This window comes from Oncorhynchus tshawytscha, linkage group LG24, assembly GCF_018296145.1.
Source record: "Oncorhynchus tshawytscha isolate Ot180627B linkage group LG24, Otsh_v2.0, whole genome shotgun sequence".
Lineage (NCBI taxonomy): Eukaryota > Metazoa > Chordata > Actinopteri > Salmoniformes > Salmonidae > Oncorhynchus > Oncorhynchus tshawytscha.
In genome coordinates, this window is record NC_056452.1 from 543,598 (window position 1) to 571,356 (window position 27,759).

The 27,759-nt window shown below is 42.6% G+C and overlaps 1 protein-coding gene across 2 annotated transcripts; it reads left to right on the forward strand.

Annotated features, from left to right (window-relative positions):
* The first annotated feature begins 494 nt into the window (after window positions 1-494).
* Window positions 495-27,486, forward strand: LOC112223892 (delta-1-pyrroline-5-carboxylate synthase). 2 transcript variants are annotated; one of them, XM_024387203.2, is made up of 18 exons: window positions 495-650; window positions 2,003-2,113; window positions 2,473-2,624; window positions 2,889-3,038; window positions 3,133-3,237; window positions 3,932-4,090; window positions 4,561-4,651; window positions 4,745-4,869; window positions 5,181-5,325; window positions 5,605-5,678; window positions 5,840-5,939; window positions 6,092-6,312; window positions 8,259-8,396; window positions 10,369-10,564; window positions 21,599-21,720; window positions 22,255-22,441; window positions 25,909-26,004; window positions 26,253-27,486. In XM_024387203.2, exons 2-18 carry the CDS (start codon window positions 2,014-2,016, stop codon window positions 26,432-26,434), a joined length of 2,343 nt encoding a protein of 780 aa, XP_024242971.1. In that variant the 5' UTR covers window positions 495-650; window positions 2,003-2,013; the 3' UTR covers window positions 26,435-27,486. The 2 variants fall into 2 exon arrangements, with proteins under 2 accessions (XP_024242971.1, XP_024242972.1); XM_024387204.2 differs by having other exon boundaries at window positions 3,932-4,084.
* The last annotated feature ends 273 nt before the right edge of the window (window positions 27,487-27,759 follow it).

The window sequence follows — 27,759 nt, forward strand, 5'->3', positions numbered from 1 at the left end:
TTACATTGAGCTGGGTGATTGGAATATGATTGACAGTCATCCCATATGCTGTAATAGAAATAAGTCTGTGCTCATAAAAAAAAATTATAATCCACCCTAACCTTAAACGGCACAGACCACCACTGGATTCATCAAAAGACAGTAATTAGTTAATTTGAAAAACATCTATTGAAATGGCACTGTGGATGTATTAGACTTCAGAATTGCATTGGGGGCATACTCATATTGCAAGCTACTGTATGGGTTTTGGGTCCATTACATGTATTAGTTTATTCAGTGCTACACATAGATTACAATTCTAAAGACTACACAAATATTAGCGTCGTAGCTCTTATAACGGGACTTTAACCGTGAGAAATCACCTCGCCATTCAGTCTTATCAGACATTCATATTGCTATGTACATCCTTAACTATGGCTCTTGGATGATTCTACATTTTTGTATCTGTTTGCATCACTTTCAATGGGGTACCTTTATTTTGAAAGCGAACCGCTGATTCACGGTTATGTTGTTCACAACACAACCCACACGTTTCGGGAACACGATCTATGGCTGCCTGTGGATGTGGCAATCTGACGACGTGTCTTTGCTCAGCAGTTGTCAATTTTGCTGCAGCGGGAACCTTCGACTTTTATAAGTACTGACTGTTGGTGAGACATCTTTTGAATGAATTCTCTATTTTGTTTCTTTATTTGCCTCCCTCAACGTTAGTCTATCGCTAGCTAGTCAGATCATAGCCTGCTGTAGCTAACGTCCGCTAGAAGCGGCCATATTGTAGTAACGTTAATCGCATATTTTGTCGTCAAAAGTAAAGTTGCTGAGGAAATCGAAACATTTGCAGCCTGAATAGATAAAGTGTTAAGTACGAACCGGTCAAGGGGTCACGTGTATTACTGGCTGGCCACATCAAGCCACGCGACGGTGGAGTTCTATGCCCAGCCTAGCTAGTCGTAGGATAAGCAGTGTGCACTGAATTTGCACTATTTCTGTAACTACAGCTATCAATCCTTAGTAAAAAAAAAAAAAAAAAAACACACAACTAACTATACTGAACAAAAATAAACGCAACAATTTCAAATACTTTACTGAGTTAGTTCATATGAGGAAATAAGTCAATTGAAATGAATAAATTAGGCCCTAATCTATGGATTTCACATGACTGGGAATGCAGCTATGCATCTGTTGGTCACAGACATACCTTAAAAAAAATGGGCCTCAGGTATTTCTATGCATTGATAAAATGCAATTGTGTCTGTAGTTTTAACCTTCCTTATACCATTCATAACCCCACTGCCACCGTGGTGCACTCTGTTCACAACGTTGACATCAGCAAACTGCTGGCCCACACATCATACATGTGGTCTGCGGTTCTGAGGCCGATTGGAGGTATTGCCAAATTTTTGAAAACACGGAGGTGGCTATGGTAGAGAAATGAACATTCAATTGTCTGGCAACCGATCTGGTGGACATTCCTGCAGTCATGCCAATTGCATGCTCCCTCAACTTGAGACATCTGTGGCTTTGTGTTGTATGATAAAACTGCATGTTTTAGTAGCCTTTTATTGTCCCAACACAAGGGGCACCTGTGTAATGCTCATGCTGTTTAATCATATTCTTGATATGCCGCTCGTCAGGTGGATTTATTATTTTGGAAAATGAGAAATGCTCATTAACAGGGATGTAAACAAATTTGTGCACCAAATAAGCTTTATGTGCGAATGGACCATTTCTGGGATCTGTTATTTCAGCTCATGAAACAAGGGACCAAAACTTTGCATGTTGCATTTTATATTTTTGTTGTGTGTAGTATAGCTGGCTAACTTCAGCGCTTTAGACTGTTGACAACAATTGGTGCAAGCCGGTGCACCAAGCTATTTTCTACCAATTAATCTACAACGAGACAATTTGGTTTAGTTTACTCTCAAGCAGATGTACACCTGTATTTCAGCCTAAAGGATACCCACTTTATTTTGATTTATAAATAGCTGTGTACTCTCCTCAGATCACATTGCCATGATGTTGCAGAGGCTGGCCTTGTGTTCCAGTCTACGTTCCAGGAGCCTGCAAGCAAATGTTTGCCCACGCTTTGCCAGGGCAGTGTCCCAAACCAAGTGTAAGTAGCCAACCCCATTCCACCATTCCAAAACACACTGCACTGGTGCACCCCACTACAGATGACACTTGGCACTTAACCTCTTTGGCAGTCTCAGATGTATGCCCATATAATAGCCTAACATATGCTGTTGTCAGACAACCCAAGGTTTACGACGAGAACTGCTGTTCAGTACGTTTTGGAGGAAGTTATTTTGGGTCATGTTCAGTAGGCATGAAACGGAAGCAAACAAGTTATATATGAGGGTACTGTCTGAACTAAGAAACTTTCATTTTTGTTTTTCGTTGCGTAATGTTTTGCTACGGTGTACCCTAATGAACATGACTGGTGTTAAATGAATGTCCTGTTATCTGTTGCAGTCCCTGTCACCCATTCTCCTGGGAAGTCAGCAGCGCACCGCAGTGAGCTCAGACAGGCCAAGCGCATTGTGGTGAAATTGGGCAGTGCTGTGGTGACGCGGGGAGATGAGTGTGGCTTGGCCCTCGGGCGTCTCGCCTCCATTGTGGAGCAGGTGAGGTCACAACCCGGTCATTAATTATATAAGTTGTAATGACCAGGAACTACTAGCGAGAACCAGAAATAATGTAGAAATAGAAGACTCCAGAATATTGAAATTGAAGACATGATTATGTGGGTTTTGATTGGCATTGAAAGGTATCTTCTAAAATTTAAGGGGAGAAACTGCTGAGGTAATGTTCAGTTACATTTTTGGTGGGTCTTTAGAGAACACTTACACTAAGTGGTGTGTAAGAGCTCATTGTTGTCTGTCCCTTAGGTGGCCGTGCTGCAGAACCAAGGCAGGGAGATGATGATTGTCACCAGTGGGGCCGTTGCTTTCGGAAGGCAGAGATTGAGACACGAGATCCTGCTATCTCAGAGCGTCAGACAAGCCTTGCACTCTGGACAGAACCAACTCAAAGAAATGGTATACCAAATCTCACAACAGATTGGATGATAATAGATCAATAACTATTGGCATATTGGCTTTTACTAATGAGTTCTATTTCTCTGCGCTTCAGTCACTTCCAGTTCTGGAGGCCCGGGCGTGTGCAGCCGCTGGACAGAGTGGCTTGATGGCTCTGTATGAAGCTATGTTCACCCAGTACAGCACCTGCACTGCACAGGTACAAACACACTTACAAAATAATTACTGTATCATTCTTTGCAGATGGAATTGCATAGTGTCTGATGTCACTACATTCATGTATTGTTTTTCTATTCCTTTTCTTAGCCAAAGTTGTATTGACAAATCGAATGTTATTTGTCACATGCGCCGAATACAACAAATGTAGAACTTACAGTGAAATGCTTACTTACGAACCCCTAACCAACAATGCAGGTTTAAAAAATGCAGATAAGAAATAAAAGTAACAAGTAATTAAAGAGCAGCAGTAAAATAACAATAGCGAGACTATACACACCGGTTTGTTGAGGTATTTTGTACATGTAGGTAGAGTTATTAAAGTGACTATGCATAGATGATAACAGAGTAGCAGTGGCGTAAAGGAGGGGGGCAATGCAAATAGTCTGGGTAGCCATTTGATTAGATGTTCAGGAGTCTAATGGCTTGGGGGTAGAAGTTGTTTAGAAGCCTCTTGGACCTAGACTTGGCGCTCCGGTACTGCTTGCCGTGCGGTAGCAGAGAACAATCTGACTAGGGTGGTTGGAGTCTTTGACAATTTTTAGGGCCTTCCCCTGACACCGCCTGGTATAGAGGTCTTGGATGGTAGGAAGCTTGGCCCCAGTACATGTTTTTAGAATTACTATATGCCTACGTTAAACCCTCATACTGAGATCTTTTGTATGCCTCTTCAATAGATCCTTGTGACGAACCTCGACTTCCACGATGAGCAGAAGCGTCGCAACCTGAACAGCACCCTCCACGAGCTGCTGCGCATGAACATAGTGCCCATCATCAACACCAATGACGCAGTTGTACCGCCCCCTGTTCCAAACAGTGACCTTCAGGGGGTAAATGTGGGTACTTTGTGAAGGGCATGCTGGGAATGCGTAGTGTGGTTGTGATGGTTTATTACATAAGGCATATATTTTCTTTTACTTTCTCCACCCACACAAATGTTTCATTTTGGTTTAGCATTTGTTTGAAAATATATGTAATTAGCTTTGACTATTTCTACTTTTATTAGTACTGCTTCATGCATCTGAGGTGCGAATCTGGACTTCCACTTAGTCTTCCATTGATGCCAATGCAAACCTAAGTGAAAACTTGGCTAATGTGGAAGTTAGTATATGACTTATGTTGAAGTCAGAGCCAATGCTAGTATAGAGGGGCCTATTGTAGCAAGTTTTTATACAGCAAGCTGCTCTTACTTTAAAATGACATCCTAGGCTAGGGTACATTGCATAGTTATGATACATGGCTATGATGAGCTGTTTGCATGTATTAAATGGGGTCATGCTTTTTTGTTTTTTTCTTGCATTTTTAGGTAATACACATCAAGGATAACGACAGCTTGGCTGCAAGACTGGCTGTTGAAATGAAAGCAGACCTTCTTATTGCTCTATCTGACGTTGAAGGTATGTAATGCATTTCGAAATTAGCTACGTTGTTGTTCATTTACTCTCAGCTAAAATAAAAAGTATTTGCGTTGACCATATTGTATCCCACAGGATTGTATGACAGCCCCCCAGGAACAGATGACGCTAAACTCATCGATATCTTCTACCCCGGAGACCAGCAGTCTATCAGATATGGCTCAAAGTCCAAAGTGGGCATTGGGGGCATGGAGGCAAAGGTTAGTGGCAAGCAACCACCATCTACACTCCAAGTGTTAAAATAGTGTGGTTGGCCGTTTGAAAGAAGGTTTAATCAATCAATCAATTTCATTTATAAAACCCTTTACATCAGCAGTTGTCACAAGTGCTTTTACAGTAACTCGGATTAAGGCCCTAAAGTCAAAAGTAAGCAGAAAGAAAGAGGGAAGGAAATACTCCCTAAATAGAAGAAACCTAGGGAGGAACCAGGGCCAGATGGGGGACACTCCCTCCACAGGCTGTACGGGGTATGTTTCATTGTAAATGTTTATTAGAACCATGTCTCACCCAGGTGAAGTCTGCTCTGTGGGCGCTTCAGGGTGGCACGTCGGTCGTCATTGCCAATGGCACCGACCCCAAAGTCACGGGCCACGTCATCACAGACATAGTGGAGGGAAAGAAAGTGGGCACATTCTTCTCTGAGGTCAAGCCTGCTGGTGAGTCACTGATACCTTTGTAGAGAAATAAACTCTAACCTACAGTAGATTATAAGCAGTAGTTACACTCATTAATAAACTACATTATTTGTAAAAATGCAGTTCATTACAAATCATGAGCATTTGTAACATTTATAATAATGTATAAAGAATTTATAAGCATTTCAAAAAGCATTTATAATGGCTCATGTATGAAAATGGTTATAAAGAGTCACTGAAACAGTTAAGTTGGTGAGATGCCCCACTCAGGTTCATGTTGTTGTGGGATGTGACACACAGGTCCCACTGTGGAGCAGCAGACAGAAATGGCCAGGCAGGCAGGCAGGACTCTGGCCACTCTTCACCCAGATGAGGTGAGCATTCCCTTTTTTTTACCCTTTTCACACTACAGAGCTGTGCCGAGCTATACTGACTGGCCTGGTTACAGAGTGCCCATCTGAGCTGATGTGTGATCTATCTCTGCTGTACTTTAATAATCTTTTTAAGACGTCTGTATTCATTCACACTCAACCAGAGAGGAGAGATAATTTGCCGTCTGGCTGACCTGCTGACAGAGAAGAAGGATGAGATCCTCAGTGCCAACAAGAGAGACATGGAGACTGCAGCATCATCAGGTACTCAATGTAGCTTCATCAGGTCACAATGGCCTCACAAATTAGGATCATACCAGATATTGTTAATATTGCTGACACAAGCTGTCTGTCGATCAGCAATTGATAAAAGACATAAGAATGTTGGTGTTATATTTTAGTGTGATTCCCTCTAGGCCGTCTCTCCCAACCCCTGCTGGCAAGGTTGAGTCTGTCCACATCGAAGCTGAACAGCCTAGCCATAGGCCTGCGTCAGATTGCTGTATCGTCCAGGGACAGCGTGGGGCAGGTGCTCCGCAGGACCAGAGTCGCCAACAACCTGGAGCTCGAACAGATCACTGTGCCCATCGGGGTCCTGCTGGTCATCTTTGAGTCCCGACCCGACTGCCTTCCTCAGGTCAGTCACCTGATGGTGGCCATGCTGCTAAACCACAAGGCTCATCCTGGGTCCAATCCCAAATGGACCCCTAGACCCTTCACCCTAGGCACTTGTGGAGATCTGAGAGGATTTGATTGGAAAATAAGCAATATGGTGAAACTTTAACATCGCTTCACCTTGCTCTCTAATAGGCTATTACCATATTGTTTACATTTGTCAAATCCTCTCTAATTTATTAGTTATCTAAACATTTGTTTTACTTTACCCCCTTTTTCTTAACCCCATTTTTCTACTTGGTAGTTACGATCTTGTCTCATCGCTGCATGTCCCCTACGGACTCGGGAGAGGCGACGGTCGAGAGACGTGTCTTCCGAAACACAACCCTGCCAAGCCGCACTGCTTCTTGACACACTGCTCGCTTAACTTCTTGCGACTATCAAACCCGGATCCGGGAGCGTAATCATAGCCTCAAACTAATTAGCATAACGCAGCTGACATATATCTTCCTAGAAAATCTTCCTATTCATGAAAATCACAAATGAAATATATTGAGACACTGCTTAGCCTTTTGTTAATCACACTGTCATCTCAGATTTTCAAAATATGCTTTACAGCCAACGCTAGACCATCATTTGTGTAAGTTTATCATGGCATAATGCTATGCTAGGCTCTGCTGGCAGCAGGCAACATTTTCACGAAAATAAGAAAAGCAATCAAATTAAATCATTTACCTTTGAAGAACTTCGGATGTTTTCACTCAGGAGACTCCCAGTTAGATAGCAAATGTTCCTTTTTTCCAAAAATATTATTTTTGTAGGCGAAATAGCTCCCGTTTGTTAGTCACGTTTGGCTGAGAAATCGACCGGAAAATGCGGTCACTACAACGCCAAACTTTTTTCAAAATTAGCTCCATAATATCGACATAAACATGGCAAACGTTTAGAATCAATCCTCAAGGTGTTTTTCACATATCTATTCGATAAAATATCCACCGGGACAATTGGTTTCTCATAAGAAGCGATTGGAAAAATGGCTACTTGTGTACTTTACGCAAGATTTTCTGCGGGAGCCATCATGTGACCACTTGCTAAATGTGGTCCCTTATGGCTATTCTTCAATGGAAATGCCTAAAAAGACATCAATGCTGTAGACACCTTGGGGAATACGTAGAAAACGTAAGCTCATTCGTAGCTCATTCACAGCCATATAAGGAGTCATTGGCATGAGGCGGTTTCAAAAAATGCGGCACTTCCTGATTGGATTTTTATCTGGGTTTCGCCTATAACATCAGTTCTGTTGCACTTACAGACAATATCTTTGCAGTTTTGGAAACGTCAGTGTTTTCTATCCAAAGCTGTCAATTATATGCATAGTCGAGCATCTTGTTTAAAACGGGAACGTTTTTTATCCAAAAATGAAAATACTGCCCCCTAGTTACAAATGGTTAACCCCGCAGCCAGCCCACCAATGTGTCAGAGGAAATACCATCCAACTGACGACCGGATTCAGCTTGCAGGCGCCCGGCCCGCAACAAGCAGTTGCTATACCCGCAATAACATCTGCTAAATATGTGTATGTGACCAATAAAATTTGATTTGATTAAGAGCACGATGACACAAGGAAATCGCGGCCGGCATAACCATCCCTTAACCCGGATGACGCTGGGCCAATTGTGAGCTGCCTCATGGGTGTCACGGTTACAGATTTTAAGTACACAGGACATATGGTCTAAGGGATCGAACCCGAGGCTGTAGTGGCACATCAGCACTGCAAAAGTGCCTTAGACAACTGCGCCACTCGGGAGGCCTCAAATCCTCTCAGATTTACACAGATTTGAAGTACACAGGACATATGGTCTAAGGGTTGATTTGAGATTCCACCCTATTGTCTTTTATTTTCAGAGACATGATAGTACTGATGTGTGACTGAAGTGTCGTATGGACTTGTACCGATATGAAATACAGGTGTCAGCTCTGGCTATTGCCAGTGGAAATGCTCTGTTACTGAAGGGGGGAAAAGAAGCGGCCAACACCAACCGTATCTTGCATCAGCTGACCCAGGAGGCGCTCTCTATCCACGGGGTGAAGGATGCTATTCAGCTGGTAAGGGCTTGATCCAAATCAATGGGACATTTGAGGCAGGAGTTGAGTTTTAGGTTATGCATAACACTTTTATTAGATACACTTACTTTAAGATAGGATAAATCATTTGTGTGGTGTGAACAACGGTACATTTGTACTGTAGGTCAGGGCTGGAGTAAATTCTAATTTAATTCAGTCATTTTAGGACGTAAACTGAAATTCACATTTTCCTCAATTCTTCTCTATGAGAAGAAAATTGGAATTAACTGAATTAAAATGGAATTGACCCCAGCCCTGTTGCAGGTACAGTGCCTTGCGAAAGTATTCGGCCCCCTTGAACTTTGCGACCTTTTGCCACATTTCAGGCTTCAAACATAAAGATATAAAACTGTATTTTTTTGTGAAGAATCAACAACAAGTGGGACACAATCATGAAGTGGAACGACATTTATTGGATATTTCAAACTTTTTTTAACAAATCAAAAACTGAAAAATTGGGCGTGCAAAATTATTCAGCCCCCTTAAGTTAATACTTTGTAGCGCCACCTTTTGCTGCGATTACAGCTGTAAGTCGCTTGGGGTATGTCTCTATCAGTTTTGCACATCGAGAGAGACATTTTTTCCCATTCCTCCTTGCAAAACAGCTCGAGCTCAGTGAGGTTGGATGGAGAGCATTTGTGAACAGCAGTTTTCAGTTCTTTCCACAGATTCTCGATTGGATTCAGGTCTGGACTTTGACTTGGCCATTCTAACACCTGGATATGTTTATTTTTGAACCATTCCATTGTAGATTTTGCTTTATGTTTTGGATCATTGTCTTGTTGGAAGACAAATCTCCGTCCCAGTCTCAGGTCTTTTGCAGACTCCATCAGGTTTTCTTCCAGAATGGTCCTGTATTTGGCTCCATCCATCTTCCCATCAATTTTAACCATCTTCCCTGTCCCTGCTGAAGAAAAGCAGGCCCAAACCATGATGCTGCCACCACCATGTTTGACAGTGGGGATGGTGTGTTCAGGGTGATGAGCTGTGTTGCTTTTCACGCCAAACATAACGTTTTGCATTGTTGCCAAAAAGTTCAATTTTGGTTTCATCTGACCAGAGCACCTTCTTCCACATGTTTGGTGTGTCTCCCAGGTGGCTTGTGGCAAACTTTAAACGACACTTTTTATGGATATCTTTAAGAAATGGCTTTCTTCTTGCCACTCTTCCATAAAGGCCAGATTTGTGCAATATACGACGGATTGTTGTCCTATGGACAGAGTCTCCCACCTCAGCTGTAGATCTTTGCAGTTCATCCAGAGTGATCATGGGCCTCTTGGCTGCATCTCTGATCAGTCTTCTCCTTGTATGAGCTGAAAGTTTAGAGGGACGGCCAGGTCTTGGTAGATTTGCAGTAGTCTGATACTCCTTCCATTTCAATATTATCGCTTGCACAGTGCTCCTTGGGATGTTTAAAGCTTGGGAAATCTTTTTGTATCCAAATCCGGCTTTAAACTTCTTCACAACAGTATCTCGGACCTGCCTGGTGTGTTCCTTGTTCTTCATGATGCTCTCTGCGCTTTTAACGGACCTCTGAGACTATCACAGTGCAGGTGCATTTATACGGAGACTTGATTACACACAGGTGGATTGTATTTATCATCATTAGTCATTTAGGTCAACATTGGATCATTCAGAGATCCTCACTGAACTTCTGGAGAGAGTTTGCTGCACTGAAAGTAAAGGGGCTGAATAATTTTGCATGCCCAATTTTTCAGTTTTTGATTTGTTAAAAAGGTTTGAAATATCCAATAAATGTCGTTCCACTTCATGATTGTGTCCCACTTGTTGTTGATTCTTCACAAAAAAATACAGTTTTATATCTTTATGTTTGAAGCCTGAAATGTGGCAAAAGGTCGCAAAGTTCAAGGGGGCCGAATACTTTCGCAAGGCACTGTACATATGATTTTAGTTTGCATCATAGTAAAGTATGTTATTAACATGTGTGCTGTAGGTGAGTACCCGTGAGGAGGTGGAGGACCTGTGTAGACTAGATAAGATGATAGACCTGATCATCCCTCGAGGCTCGTCCCAGCTGGTCAGAGACATCCAGAGAGCTGCCAAGGGCATCCCTGTGCTGGGACACAGTGAGGGCATCTGCCATGTCTACATCGACTCTGAGGCCTGCATCGAAAAGGCTATTGACATCAGTGAGTGCTTCATTACCTCATTGTTTATAAGCAACTTATGGTGAAGCTATCTTGTGGATGTCATGAACTGTCAGTCCTTGCGTCTAGGGCACATGTCAAACTCGTTCTGCAGAAGGCAGTGTCTGACAGTTTTCGCTCCTCCCTTGTACTTGATTGATGAATTAAGGTCATGATTGGTAAGGAACTCCCCTCAGCCCGTTGTCTAGGTCTTAAAAACCAAAAACCAGCAGATGGCTTTAGTTTACATTAAATTATGTACTCATTCATTACTCATTCATACACCCAGTCAGTGGTTCCCAAGCTTTTTATAGTCCCGTACCCCTTCAAACATTCAACCTCCAGCTGCGTACCCCCTCTAGCATCAGGGTCAGCGCGCTCTCAAATGTTGTTTTTCCCCGCCATTGTAAGCTTGCCACACACACTACGATACATTTATTAAACATGAGAATGAGTGTGAGTTTTTGTCACAATCCGGCTCATGGGAAGTGACAAAGAGCTCTTATAGGACCAGGGCACAAATAATAATATAATAATAATTTTGTTCTTTATTTAGCCATCTTACATATAAAACCTTATTATTCACAATTTGAGGAACAAACTCACCACAGGTTAATGAGAAGGGTGTGCTTGAAAGGATGCACATTCAGTTGAAGTAGGAAGTTTACATACACCTTAGCAAAATACATTTTAAACAATTTCTGACATTTAATCCTAGTAAAAATTCCCTGTCTTAGGTCAGTTAGGATCACCACTATTTTAAGAATGTGAAATGTCAGAATAATGGTAGAGAGAAGGGTTTATTTCAGCTTTTATTTCTTTCATCACATTCCCAGTGAGGCAGAAGTTTATATACTCAATTAGTATTTGGTAGCATTGCCTTTAAATTGTTGAACTTGGGTCAAACTTTTCGAGTAGGCTTCCACAAGCTTCCCAGAATAAGTTGGGTGAATTTTGGTCCATTCCTCCTGACAGAGCTGGTGTAACTGAGTCAGGTTTGTAGGCCTCCTTGCTCGCATACACTTTTTGAGTTCTGCCCACAAATTTTCTATAGGATTGAGGTTAGGGCTTTGTGATGGCCTCTCCAATACCTTGACTTTGTTGTCCTTAAGCCATTTTTCCACAACTTTGGAAGTATGCTTGGGGTCATTGTCCGTTTGGAAGACCCATTTGTGATGTTGCTTCAATATATCCACATAATTTTCCTTTCCTCATGATGCCATCTATTTTGTGAAGCAAAGCACCCCCACAACATGATGCTGCCACCTCCGTGCTTCACTGTTGGGAAGGTGTTCGTTGGCTTGCAAGCATCCCCCTTTTTCCTCTAAACATAACGATGGTCATTATGGCCAAACAGTTCTTTTTTTGTTTCATCGGACCGGAGGACATTTATCCAAAAAGTGGTTCCCATGTGCAGTTGCAAACCGTAGTCAGGCTTTTTCATGGTGGTTTTGGACCAGTGGCTTCTTCCTTGCTGGGCTGCCTTTCAGGTTATGTCGATGTAGGACTCATTTTACTGTGGATATAGATTATTTTGTACCTGTTTCCTCCAGCATCTTCACAAGGTCCTTTTGCTGTTGTTCTGGGATTGATTTGCACATTTCGCACCAAAGTACGCTCATCTTTAGGAGACAGAACGCATGGTATGACGGCTGCATGGTCCCATGGTGTTTATACTTGCATACTATTGTTTGTACAGATGAACGTGGTACCTTCAGGCATTTGGAAATTGCTCCCAAGGATGAACCAGACTTGTCGAAGTCTACACATTTTTCGGAGGTCTTGGCTGATTTATATTTATTTCCCCATGATGTCAAGCAAAAAGGCACTGAGTTTCAAGGTAGACCTTGAAATACACAGGTACACCTCCAATTGACTCAAATTATGTCAATTAGCCTATCAGAAGCTTCTAAAGCTATGACATAATTTTCTGGAATTTTCCAAGCTGTTTGAAGGCACAATCAACTTGGTGTATGTAAACTTCTGACCCACTGGAATTTTGATACAGTGAAATAATCTGTCTGTAAACAATTGTTGGAATAATAACTTGTCATGCACAAAGTAGATGTCCAATCCGACTTGCCAAAACCATAGTTTGTTAACAAGAAATTTGTGAAGTGGTTGAAAAAACGAGTTTTTATGACTCAAATAGAGGCCGACCAAAGGAGGACCAAAAAAAGCAGATACAGATTAATCGGATGCTTTTTATTTATATATATTTGTAATAATGACAATTACAACAATTCTAAATGAACACTTATTTTAACTTAATAAAAGACATAAAAATCAATTTAGTCTCAAATAAATAATGAAACATGTTCAATTTGGTTTAAATAATGCAAAAACACAGTGTTGGAGAAGAAAGTATGAAAGCTGGTGGTTCCTTTTAACATGAGTCTTCAATATTCCCAGTTAAGAAGTTTTAGGTTGTAGTTATTATAGGAATTATAGGACTATTTCTCTCTCTACCATTTGCATTTCATATACCTTTGACTATTGACATTCTTATAGGCATTATAGTATTGCCAGCCTAATCTTCGGAGTTGATATGCTTGAAGTCATAAACAGCGCTGTACTTTAAGCATCGCGTAGAGCTGCTGGCAAACGCAGGAAAGTGCTGTTTGAATGAATGCTTATGAGCCTGCTGCTGCCTACCACCACTCAGACTGCTCTATCAATATCAAATCATAGACTTAATTATAATAAACACACAGAAATAAGAGGCGTAAGTCATTAATATGGTCAAATCCGGAAACTATAATTTAGAAAACAAAACGTTTATTCTTTCAGTGAAATACGGAACCGTTCCAAATATTGTTGTTACATTGCACAACCTTCAATGTTATGTAATGTCATAATTATGTAAAATTCTGGCAAATTATTTACGGTCTTTGTTAGGAAGAAATGGTCTTCACACAGTTCGCAACGAGCCAGGCGCCTCAAACTGCTGCATATACCCCGACTCTGCTTGCACAGAACGCAAGAGAAGTGACACAATTTCCCGAGTTATTATTGCCTGCTATCATGAATTTCTTTTAGCTAAATATGCAGGATTAAAAAATATTTACTTTTGTATTGATTTTAAGAAAGGCATTGATATTTATGGTTAGGTACATTGGCGCAACGACAGTGCTTTTTTCGCGAATGCGCTTGTTAAATCATCACCCGTTTGGTGAAGTAGGCTGTGATTTGATGATAAATTAACAGGCACCGCATTGATTATTTGCAATTCAGGACAAGCTAGTTGACCTTTTGCGACTAGCAATCCCGTATCCGGGAGCTTAATCATAGCCTCAAACTCATTAGCATAACGCAGCAGACATAAATACCACTAGAAACTTTTCCTATTCATGAAAATCGCAAATGAAATTAATAAAATATATTCAAACACAAGCTTAGCCTTTTGTTAACAACACTGTCATCTCAGATTTTCAAAATATGTGTTACAGCCAACGCTAGACAAGCATTTATGTAAGTTTATCATGTCATAATGCTATGCTAGGCTCTGCTGGCAGCAGACAACATTTTCACGAAAATAAGAAAAGCAACCAAATTAAATAATTTACCTTTGAAGAACTTCGGATGCTTTCACTCAGGAGACTCCCAGTTAGATAGCAAATGTTCCTTTTTTCCAAAAAGATTATTTTTGTAGGCGAAATAGCTCCCGTTTGTTCGTCACGTTTGGCTGAGAAATCTACTACAACGCCAAACTTTTTTCAAAATTAGCTACATAATATCGACAGAAAATATCTTGTTTAAAACGGGAACGTTTTCCATCCAAAAAATTTAATAGCGCCACCTAGTCGCAAGAAGTTAAACTAGTAATATCATCAACCATGTGTAGTTAACCAGTGATTGTTAAGATTGTTTTTTATAAGTTAAGTTTAATGCTAGCTAGCAACTTACCGTGGCTCCTTGCTGCACTCGCGTAACAGGTGGCCAAAAATGCTGTTTACCGATTGTTATAACTTGAAATCGGCCATGCTGATCGGTCGACCTCTACACTCCAACATAAGTGTATGTAAATTTCCGACTTCAACTGTAACTCTGCAATGTTGGGTTGTATTAGAGAGAGTCTGTCTTTAAATCATTTTCCCCACACAATCTGTGCCTGTATTTAGTTTTCATGCTAGTGAGGGCCGAGAATCCACTCTCACATAGGTACGTGGTTGCAAAGGGCATCAGTGTCTTAACAGCGTGATTTGCCATGGCAGGATACTCTGAGAGCAGCCCAATCCAGAAATCTGGCAGTGGCTTCTGATTTTAAATTCAATTTTCACAGAACCGCTTGTTGCAATTTCCATGAGGCTTTCTTGTTGAGATATCGGTAAGTGGACTGGAGGCAGGGCATGAAAGAGATCACGAATCCAGTTTGTGTCGTCCGTTTCGGGAAAGTACTTGCGTAATTGCGCACCCAGCTCAATCAGGTGCTTCGCTATATCACATATGACATTTTCTGTAAGCTTGAGTTAATTTGCACACAAAAAAATCATGCAATGATGGAAAGACCTGTGTTGTCCTTGTTAATGCAGACAGAAAAGCGCTCCAACTTCTTAACTTGTCACGGCTAGACATTCCGCTAGCGAACCCCTCGACAACATCCGGTGAAATGGCAGAGCGCCAAATTCAATTTAAATTACTATAAATATTAAACTTTCATGAAATCACACATGCAATACACCAAATTAAAGCCACACTTGTTAATCCAGCCAATGTGTCAGATTTCAAAAAGGCTTTACGGCGAAAGAAAACCATGCGATTATCTGAGGATAGCACCCCACCAAACAAACACATGACATTCATATTTCAACCAGCCAGGCGCGACACACAACGCAGAAATAACAATATAATTCATGCCTTTGAAGATCTTCTTTTGTTGGCACTCCAATATGTCCCGTAAACATCACAAACGGTCCTTTTGTTCGATAAATTCTCCAAAATGTCCATTTATTTGGCGCGTTTGATCCAGAAAAACACCGGTTCCAACTCGCGCAACATGACTATAAAATATCTAATAAGTTACCTGTAAACTTATTCCAAACAAAGTTTGGAAAACAAAGTGTAGCGAGCTTTCAGGTCACGCGCCCCTAATAAACAGTACAATAGACTCGAGCCTCGTTCTGAACAGCCCTCCTTCTTCATTTCTCAAAGGAAAAACATCAACCAATTTCTAAAGACTGTTGACATCTAGTGGAAGTAATATGATCTGCAAGCAAGTACCTTAGAAATCTAGATCCCCATAGAAAACCTATTGAAAAGAGTGACCTCAATCACTTTTTTCCCGGATGGATTTTTCTCAGGTTTTTTCCTGCCATATCAGTTCTGTTAAACAATTTTTTAGAAAGTCTTAGAAACTTAGTGTTTTCTAAATCTACCAATTATATGCATATCCTAGCTTCTGGGCCTGAGAAGCAGGCAGTTTACTTTGGGTACGCTTTTCATCCGGACGTGAAAATACTGCCCCCTAGCCCGAAGAGGCTAATCATAGCCTCAATTTTGTCCTGCACATTGAATATAGTTGCAGAGAGTCCCTGTAATCCTAGATTCAGATCGTTCAGTGAGAAAAAACATCACCTTGATAGGCCAGTCGTGTGAGAAACTCGTCATCATGCAAGCGGTCAAACAAGTGAAAATTATGGTCAGTTAAAACTTTAAGCTCGTCTCTCAATTCATAAGACATGTCAGTGCTTTGCCCCTTGATAACCAGCGCACGTATGTATGTTGTAAAAGCATTACATGGTCGCTGCCCATATTGCGTAGTGCAGAAAATACACGAAAGTTCAGGGGCCTTGCTTTAATCTGTCTGGCAACTTGGAACCCCTCGCCAACAGCCAATGAATTTGCAGGGCGCCAAATACAAATCAACAGAGATCTCAGAGATATTTATATCCAAAGCTCTAATTTTACATTGGCGTGTTATGTTCAGTAGTTCCAAAACATGCAGTGATTTTGCAGAGAGCCACATCAATTAACAGAAATACCCATAATAAACATTGATACAAGATACAACTATTATACATGGAACTTTAGATAAACTTCTCTTTAATGCAACCGCTGTGTCAGATTTCAAAAAACTTTACGGAAAAAGCAAACCATGCAACAATCTGAGTACGGCACTCAGAGACCAAAACAGCCAAAGAGATATCCGCCATGTTGTTTAGTCAGAAATAGCATTATAAGTATTCACTTACCTTTGATCTTCATCAGAATGCACTCCCAGGAATCCCAGTTCCACAATAAATGTTTGATTTGTTCGATAAAGTTCATCATTTATGTCCATATACCTCCTTTTCTTAGGGCGTTTGGAAAAACAAATCGAAACGCGCATGCAAGTCCAGCGGAAAGGTCGAATGAAAATTCGAAAAAGTTATATTACTGGTCATAGAAACATATCAAACGATGTATAGAATCAATCTTTAGGATGTTTTTATCATAAATGTTCAATAATGTTCCAAACAAAGAATTCCATTGTCTGTAGAAAAGCAATGGAACGGGAGCTACCTCATGTGAATGCGCATGACTGAGCTCGTGGGTGCTGGCAGACGTCTGACTCATTCCCCTGTCATTCAGCCCCCCATCAGAGTAGAAGCATCAAACAACGTTCTAAAGTCGGTTGATATCTAGTGGAACAACCTTAGAGTGGGATATTGGTTGTTGCACTTTCTATCTTCAATAGGGGCTGAGTTGAAAAACTACAAACCTCAGATTTCCTGTTTGGATTTTTTCTCAGGTTTTTGCCTGCCATATGAGTTATGTTATACTCACAGGCATCATTCAAAACCGTTTTAGAAACTTCAGCTTGTTTTCTATCCAATGCTACTAATAATATGCATATATTAGCATCTGGGACTGAGTAGGAGGCAGTTTACTCTGGGCACGCTTTTCATCCAAAAGTGAAAATGCTGCCCCCTATCCGAACGCATGCTACTCCCCAGTATACTTCTCGCCAATGTCCAGTCTCTTGACAACAAGGTTGATGAAATCCGAGCAAGGGTAGCATTCCAGAGGGACATCAGAGACTGTAACGTTCTTTGCTTCACGGAAACATGGCTCACTGGAGAGACGCTATCGGAGTCGGTGCAGCCAGCTGGTTTCTCCACGCATCGCGCCGACAGAAACGAACATCTTTCTGGTAAGAAGAGGGGCGGGGGCGTATGCCTTATGGCTAACGAGACGTGGTGTGGTCACAAAAGCATACAGGAACTCAAGTCCTTCTGTTCACCTGATTTAGAATTCCTCACAATCAAATGTCGACCGCATTATCTACCAAGGGAATTCTCTTCGATTATAATCACAGCCGTATATATTCCCCCCCCAAGCAGGCACATCGATGGCTCTGAATTAACTTTATTTGACTCTTTGCAAACTGGAATCCATACATCCTGAGGCTGCATTCATTGTAGCTGGGGATTTTAACAAGGCTAATCTGAAAACAAGACTCCCTAAATTGTATCAGCATATCGATTGCGCAACCAGGGCTGGCAAAACCTTGGATCTATTCTAACTTCCGCGACGCATATAAGGCCCTGCCCCACCCTCCTTTCGGAAAAGCTGACCACGACTCCGTTTTGTTGATCCCTGCCTACAGACAGAAACTAAAACAAGAAGCTCCCACGCTGAGGTCTGTTCAATGCTGGTCCGACCAATCTGATTCCACACTCCAAGACTGCTTCCATCACGTGGACTGGGATATGTTTCGTATTGCGTCAGACAACAACATTGACGAATACGCTGATTCGGTGAGTGAGTTCATTAGAACGTGCGTTGAAGATGTCCGTGGAAACCGTGGATTGATGGCAGCATTCGCGTGAAACTAAAAGCGCGAACCACTGCTTTTAATCAGGGCAAGGTGACCGGAAACATGACCGAATACAAACAGTGTAGCTATTCCCTCCGCAAGGCAATCAAACAAGCTAAGCGTCAGTATAGGGACAAAGTAGAATCGCAATTCAACGGCTAAGACACAAGAGGTATGTGGCAGGGTCTACAGTCAATCACGGATTACAAAAAGAAAACCAGCCCAGTCACGGACCAGGATGCCTTGCTCCCAGGCAGACTAAATAACTTTTTTGCCCGCTTTGAGGACAATACAGTGCCACTGACACGGCCCGCAACCAAAACATGCGGACTCTCCTTCACTGCAGCCGAGGTGAGTAAAACATTTAAACGTGTTAACCCTCGCAAGGCTGCAGGCCCAGACGGCATCCCCAGCCGCGCCCTCAGAGCATGCGCAGACCAGCTGGCTGGTGTGTTTACGGACATATTCAATCGATCCCTATCCCAGTCTGCTGTTCCCACATGCTTCAAGAGGGCCACCATTGTTCCTGTTCCCAAGAAAGCTAAGGTAACTGAGCTAAACGACTACCGCCCCGTAGCACTCACTTCCCTCATCATGACGTGCTTTGAGAGACTAGTTAAGGACCATATCACCTCCACCCTACCTGACACCCTAGACCCACTCCAATTTGCTTACCACCCAAATAGGTCCACAATGCAATCTCAGCCACACTGCACACTGCCCTAACCCATCTGGAAAAGAGGAATACCTATGTGAGAATGCTGTTCATCGACTACAGCTCAGCATTTAACACCATAGTACCCTCCAAACTCGTCATCAAGCTCGAGACCCTGGGTCTCGACCCCGCCCTGTGCAACTGGGTACTAGACTTCCTGACGGGCCGCCCCCAGGTGATGAGGGTAGGTAACAACATCTCCACCACGCTGATCCTCAACACTGGGGCCCCACAAGGGTGCGTTCTGAGCCCTCTCCTGTACTCCCTGTTCACCCACGACTGCGTGGCCACGCACGCCTCCAACTCAATCATCAAGTTTGCGGACGACACAACAGTGGTAGGCTTGATTACCAACAACGACGAGACGGCCTACAGGGAGGAGGTGAGGGCCCTCGGCGTGTGGTGTCAGGAAAATAACCTCACACTCAACGTCAACAAAACTAAGGAGATGATTGTGGACTTCAGGAAACAGCAGAGGGAACACCCCCATATCCACATCGATGGAACAGTAGTGGAGAGGGTAGCAAGTTTTAAGTTCCTCGGCGTACACACCACAGACAAACTGAATTGGTCCACCCACACAGACAGCATCGTGAAGAAGGCGCAGCAGCGCCTCTTCAACCTCAGGAGGCTGAAGAAATTTGGCTTGTCACCAAAAGCACTCACAAACTTCTACAGATGCACAATCGAGAGCATCTTGTCGGGCTGCATCACCGCCTGGTACGGCAACTGCTCCGCCCACAACCGTAAGGCTCTCCAGAGGGTAGTGAGGTCTGCACAACGCATCACCGGGGGCAAAATACCTGCCCTCCAGGACACCTACACCACCCAATGTCACAGGAAGGCCATAAAGATAATCAAGGACAACAACCACCCGAGCCACTGCCTGTTCACCCCGCTATCATCCAGAAGGCGAGGTCAGTACAGGTGCATCAAAGCTGGGACCGAGAGACTGAAAAACACCTATCTCAAGGCCATCAGACTGTTAAACAGCCACCACTTTAAACAATGCTACTTAATATAATGTTTACATACCCTACATTATTTATCTCATATGTTTACGTATATACTGTACTCTATGTCATCTACTGCATCTTTATGTAATACATGTATCACTAGCCACTTTAAACTATGCCAGTTTGTTTACGTACTCATCTCATATGTATATACTGCACTCGATACCATCTACTGCATCGTGCCTATGCCGCTCTGTACCATCACTCATTCATATATCTTTATGTACATATTCTTTATCCCTTCATACTTGTGTGTTTATAAGGTAGTAGTTTTGGAATTGTTAGCTAGATTACTTGTTGGTTATTACTGCATTGTCGGAACTAGAAGCACAAGCATTTCGCTACACTCGCATTAACATCTGCTAACCATGTGTATGTGACAAATCAAATTTGATTTGATTTGAATGAAGTTAACAAAGTTAACCATTTTCACTGTAGTGTCCAAAACGTCTTTCAAGCTGTCAGGCATTCCCTTGGCAGCAAGAGCTTCTCGGTGGATGCTGCAGTGTACCCAAGTGGTGTCGGGAGCAACTGCTTGCACACGCGTTATCACTCCACTATGTCTCCCTGTCATGGCTTTTGCGCCATCAGTATACATACCAACACATCTTGACCACAAGTCCATTTGATGGCCCAAAGCTGTCCAGTACTTTAAAAATATCCTCATGTTGTCCTCGTTTCCAGTGGTTTGCAGAAGAGGATGTCTTCCTTAATTGACCTCCCGTAAACGTAACGGACATATACCAGGAGCTGTGCCAGGCCCGCCACGTCTGACTCATCCAGCTGTCGCGCATATAATTCACTGGCTTGTATGCAAAGCAGTAATTGTTTCAAAACATCTCCTGCCGTGTCACTGCTGCATCATGAAAGTGTTGTTTGAGGAAGGCATTGCCTGTATAGTTTTTTTTGCCTTTTCCCCCAGCATTGTCCCAGCCATATCCGCGGCAGCAGGAATAATTCAATTCTCTACAATAGTACGGGGCTTGCCTGTCCTAGCCACTCGGTAGCTCACCATATAAGATGCTTCTAGCCCCTTCTTATTAATGGTCTGTTGCTTTTATACATCTTACTACTCGAAAGTGGTCTTTATTCTTGCTCAAACTCCCATTGCTTATTTTTCTAATTGTCATGTTTCATTTCTAAATGTCTGCGCTAAAGTTCAGGTTTTCTGCTGGAGAGTTATGGTTAATGTGATTGGATGTTAATTATTTGACTAGGCTACCTGTATTTGACATTGTGTTATTTCGCTCTACACTAGGTGGTTTTAAATTTAATTTTTGGCAGTGAAATTAGGCTAATCAGGCGAGGGGGGGAAAAAAAACTCACCCAAATGTATAGCCCTGTTGGAAAATGCAAAAATGTATTGTTTGAAAATGTGAATTATAGAAATATTTGTATTTTTTTATGTGCATCACATTTTTATTTGGTGTACCCCCTACGGCATTGCACGTACCCCTGAGAATACCTGCTCTAAGTGAACGGTAGTCTAATAAATGTTCTCTCTGCAGTCAAAGACTCTAAATGTGACTACCCTGCGGCCTGCAATGCCATGGAGACCCTACTCCTCCACAGAGATCTACTGAGGACACCTCTGTTTGACCAGATTATAGATATGCTTAGAGTGGAACAGGTGAGATGTGCATACACCCACCATCTCTCCATGTAGACAATACTCATACTGAGGCTTGTTCAGTAACTTTTATACAGATGACAGACATTACACAATCCAGAGCATTAACACACTATATAGAGACATAATTTATAAAGGGAGAGACCGGGCCAACACTCTGTTAGACCTTTTAGTGTTGCCATCCAAAGCATTGTCGTCTCTAAAGCAGCCATTCATAAATAAACTTACCGGAGAACCCCACAGCAGAATAGTTCATTTTTTCAACAATAACTTATTCATGTAGTACCTTGCCACCCTATCTGACCAATTGTAAGGGGGAAGGCTTACTGTCTTTTTTATTTAAATCGGTGAAGCATCTACCTGGTCAGTTTAATGGGATATTGGTTAAAAAAAAAGTATTCTAATGTTGAGATACTGTATGCGCACATCCTTCTTTGATTTGAAATGTTATGTTCCTTTAACTACACAGTAGAGATGTGTACATGGTCAAATACATTCATCATTGAAAATGTAATGTCTTTTGTCATCCTACAGGTGAAGATCCATGCAGGCCCCAGGTTTGCCTCCTACCTGACTTTTAGCCCATCTGAGGTGAAGTCTCTGAGGACAGAGTACGGGGACCTGGAGTGCTGCATTGAGGTGGTGGATAGTATGCAGGACGCCGTGGACCACATTCACAAATACGGCAGCTCCCACACAGATGTCATTGTTACAGATAACGGTGAGCAAATCCTGCAATGCACATGCACACACACACACACACAGATTACCGACTATTTCGAATCCCACCGTACCTTCTCCGCTATGCAATCTGGTTTCAGAGCTGGTCATGGATGCACCTCAGCCACGCTCAAGGTCCTAAACGACATCATAACCGCCATCGATAAGAGACATTACTGTGCAGCCGTATTCATCGACCTGGCCAAGGCTTTCGACTCTGTCAATCACCACATTCTTATTGGCAGACTCGACAGCCTTGGTTTCTCAAATGAATGCCTCTCCTGGTTTACCAACTACTTTTCTGATAGAGTTCAGTGTGTCAAATCGGAGGGCCTGTTGTCCGGACCTCTGGCGGTCTCTATGGGGGTGCCACAGGGTTCAATTCTCGGGCCAACTCTCTTCTCTATACATCAATGATGTTGCTCATGCTGCTGGTGATTCTCTGATCCACCTCTACGCAGACGACACCATTCTGTATACTTCTGGCCCCTCTTTGGACACTGTGTTAACTAACTTCCAGACGAGCTTCAATGCCAGGCAACTCTCCTTCCGTGGCCTCCCAACTGCTCTTAAACGCAAGTAAAACTAAATGCATGCTATTCAATCGATCACTGCCCGCACCTGCTCGCCCGTCCAGCATCACTACTCTGGACGGCTCTGACTTAGAATACCTGGACAACTACAAATACCTAGGAGTCTGGCTAGACTGTAAACTCTCCTTCCAGACTCACATTAAGCATCTCCAATCCAAAATTAAATCTAGAATCGGCTCCCTATATTGCAACAAAGCATCCTTCACTCATGCTGCCAAACATACCCTCGTAAAACTGACCATCCTACTGATCCTCGACTTCGGTGATGTCATCTATAAAATAGCCTCCAACACTCTACTCAACAAATTGGATGCAGTCGATCACAGTGCCATCTGTTTTGTCACCAAAGCCCCATACACTACACACCATTGCGACCTGTACGCACTCGTTGGTTGGCCCTCGCTTCATACTCGTCGCCTAACCCACTGGCTACAGTTATCTACAAGTCTCTGCCTGGTAAAGCCTCGCCTTGTCTCAGCTCACTGGTCACCATAGCAGCACCCACTCATAGCACGCGCTTCAGCAGGTATACAGTGGGGCAAAAAAGTATTTAGTCAGCCACCAATTGTGCAAGTTCTCCCACTTAAAAAGATGAGAGCCCTGTAATTTAGGTACACTTCAACTATGACAGACAAAATGAGGGGAAAAAATACAGAGAATCACATTGTAGGATTTTTTTATGAATTTATTTGCAAATTATGGTGGAAAATAAGTATTTGGTCAATAACAAAAGTTTATCTCAATACTTTGTCATTGCCAACAAAGGTTATATAACAGAGGTAAAACGTTTTCTAGAAGTCTTCACAAGGTTTTCACACACTGTTGCTGTTATTTTGGCCCATTCCTCCATGCAGATCTCCTCTAGAGCAGTGATGTTTTGGGGCTGTTGCTGGGCAACACGGACTTTCAACTCCCTCCAAAGATTTTCTATGGGGTTGAGATCTGGAGACTGGCTAGGTCACTCCAGGACCTTGAAATGCTTCTTACGAAGCCACTCCTTCGTTGCCCGGGCAGTGTGTTTGGGATCATTGTCATGCTGAAAGACCCAGCCACGTTTCATCTTCAATGCCTTTGCTGATGGAAGGAGGTTTTCACTCAAAATCTCACGATACATGGCCCCATTAATTATTTCCTTTACACGGATCAGTCGTCCTGGTCCCTATGTAGAAAAACAGCCTCAAAGCATGATGTTTCCACCCCCATGCTTCACAGTAGGTATGGTGTTCTTTGGATGCAACTCAGCATTCTTTGTCCTCCAAACACGACGAGTTGAGTTTTTACCAAAAAGTTCAATTTTTGTTTCATTTGACCATATGACATTCTCCCAATCTTCTTCTGGATCATCCAAATGCTCTCTCGCAAACTTCAGACGGGCCTGGACATGTACTGGCTTAAGCAGGGAGACACGTCTGGCACTGCAAGATTTGAGTCCCTGGCGGCGTAGTGTGTTACTGATGGTAGGCTTTGTTACTTTGGTCCCGGCTCTCTGCAGGTCATTCACTAGGTCCCCCCGTATGGTTCTGGGATTTTTGCTCACCGTTTTTGCTCACTTGTGATCATTTTGACCCCACAGGGTGAGATCTTGTGTGGAGCCCCAGATCCAGGGAGATTATCAGTGGTCTTGTATGTCTTCCATTTCCTAATAATTGCTCCCACAGTTGATTTCTTCAAACCAAGCTGCTTACCTATTGCAGATTCAGTCTTCCCAGCCTGGTGCAGGTCTACAATTTTGTTTCTGGTGTCCTTTGACAGCTCTTTGGTCTTGGCCATAGTGGAGTTTGTAGTGTGACTGTTTGAGGTTGTGGACAGGTGTCTTTTATACTGATAACAAGTTCAAACAGGTGCCATTAATACAGGTAACGAGTGGAGGACAGAGGAGCCTCTTAAAGAAGTTACAGGTCTGTGAGAGCCAGAAATCTTGCTTGTCTGTAGGTGACCAAATACTTATTTTCCACCATAATTTGCAAATAAATTCATTAAAAATCCTACAATGTGATTTTCTGGATTTTTTTCCCTCATTTTGTCTGTCATAGTTGAAGTGTACCTATGATGAAAATTACAGGCCTCATCTTTTTAAGTGGGAGAACTTGCACAATTGGTGGCTGACAAAATACTTTTTTGCCCCACTGTATCTCACTGGTCACCCCCAAAGCCAATTCCTCCTTTGGTCGCCTCTCCTTCCAGTTCTCTGCTGCCAATGACTGGAAAGAATTACAAAAATCTCTGAAGTTGGAGACTCATATCTCCCTCACTAGCTTTAAGCACCAGCTGTCAGAGCAGCTCACAGATCACTGCAGCTGTACATAGCCCATCTGTAAACAGCCCATCTATCTGCCTACCTCATCCCCATACTGTATTTATTTATTTATCTTGCTCCTTTGCACATCTACCATTCCAGTTTTTAATTGCTATATTGTAATTACTTCACCACCATGGCCTATTTATTGCCTTAACTCCCTTATCTTAGCTCATTTGCACTCACTGTATATAGACTTTTTGTTTTCTTTTGTTCTACTGTATTATTGATTGTTATTTGTTTTTTCCATGTGTAACTCTGTTGTATGTGTCAAATTGCTATGTTTTATCCTGGCAAGGTCGCAGTTGCAAATGAGAACTTGTTCTCAACTAGCCTACCTGGTTAAATAAAGGTGAAATAAAAATAAAATAAACCGTTTTCAATTAGTTCTGTAGCACTGCATGTCAACGTTCCAATGTTGTCCTGTCCTAGTGTATAGGCCTACCATGCATTTATTTACAACAAAATACATTTATGTTTACACTATAAGATTCCAAAAAAGTATTGTTGATGTCAAATGATTTAAAATGCACTAACTGCTTCCTAGAATAATATATATTGTAATGTTTTTCTGCACAGAGAATACAGCTGAACAGTTCATGCAGCAGGTGGACAGTGCCTGTGTTTTCTGGAACGCTAGCTCTCGCTTTGCTGATGGATACAGATTTGGTCTTGGTGAGTACAAATAATTTTATTGTACAAAAATATAACAGTAAATCTAGTTATAAATGCTTTTTAAAAATGTATAAATGTTGTATACTTATGAATTGTAATGCTTAGTTTGTTATAATGCTTATAAATGTGTATTCATGTTGAGTACAGTTTTTTATTTTATCTGTTAGATTATTAATTCATATTAATGATAAACAGTTATTATAAAGTGTCTAGACCAGCACATCCTGATCCATATTGTGGTGTTGCAGGTGCGGAGGTTGGCATCAGCACAGCTCGGATCCATGCGAGGGGCCCAGTGGGTCTGGAGGGGCTGCTGACCACCAAGTGGATCCTTCGGGGTGAGGGGCACACAGTGGCAGAGTTCTCAGAGGCGGGCAGTATGAAGTACCTTCATGAGAACATCCCTGTTCCTCAGAGATTCCCCAGCTAGGAACCACAGTCAGTCAGAGAACCCTCCAATACAGGAACTGTCATGTAAAAGTGGGAAGTGAAAACCTTAAAGTTAAATTTTATGAGTAGGGCTTAAATTGCAACCTTATATATGGATCTGTATGTGACTGTGGGGGTCAACAAACCACTTTCAGATACCACATACATGAAAGCAGCAGGAGACTGTTTTGTATCTGCTACAGTGTTGGAGCGTGTAAAGCATTAAGATGACCTAGAAATTAATGAAGAGGTGGTGAACGGTTGCACAGGAAAGCAAATGGTCAAAGTATACGTGTGTGTGTACGATATATATACAAAAGTATGTGGAGGCCTGTTCAAATGAGTGGATTCAGCTTTTTCAGCCATACCCGTTGCTGACAGGTGTATAAAATCGAGCACACAGCCATGCAATCTCCATAGCCCAAAATTGGTAGTAGAATGGCCTTACTGAAGAGCTCAGTAACCTTCAATGTGGCACCGTCATAGGATGCCACCTTTCCAACAAGGTAGTTTGTCAACGTGCTAGAGCAATGTAAGTGCTGTCATTGTGAAGTGGAAACTTCTAGGAGCAACAACGGCTCAGCCGCGATGTGGTAGGCCTCACACGTAAAAATCTTCTGTCCTGCAACATTCCCTACAGAGTTCCAAACTGCCTCTTGAAGCAACATCTGCACAAGCACTGTTCGTGGTAATTAGCCCAGTGTGGTCTGGGTTAGGAGGGGGTTTGGCAGGCTGAGATTTTGCTGTCCCATCGCGCTCTTGCGACACGGTCGCTAGGTGTACGGTGTTTCAAGAAGCAGTGCGGCTTGGCTGCGTCGTGTTTCGGAGGACGCACGGCTCTCGACCTTCGCCTCTCCCGAGTTGCAGCGATGGGACGACACTATAACTAACAATTGGATACCACGAAATTGGGGAGAATTTTTACGTCTTGCAGGCTGGAATGAAGTTCCGGGGGGCAGATTACGCGCCCCCCCCATTTTCTGTTTCAGCATGACAATGCCACCTTGCACAAAACCAGGTCTATACTGAAATGGTTTGTTGAGATCGGTGTGGAAGAACTTGACTGGCCTACACAGAGCCCTGAACTGAACACCTTTGGAATGAATTGGACCGCAGACTGGGAGCCAGACATAATTGCCCAACATCAGTGCCCGACCTCCCTATTGCTATTGTGGCTGAATTGAAGCAAATCCCTGCAGCAATGTTCCAACATCTAGTGGAAAGCCTTGCCAGAAGAGTGGAGGCAGTTACAGCAGCATAAGGGGAGACCAACTCCATATTAGTGCCTATGCTTATGGAATGAGATGTTCAACGAGCAGTTGTCCA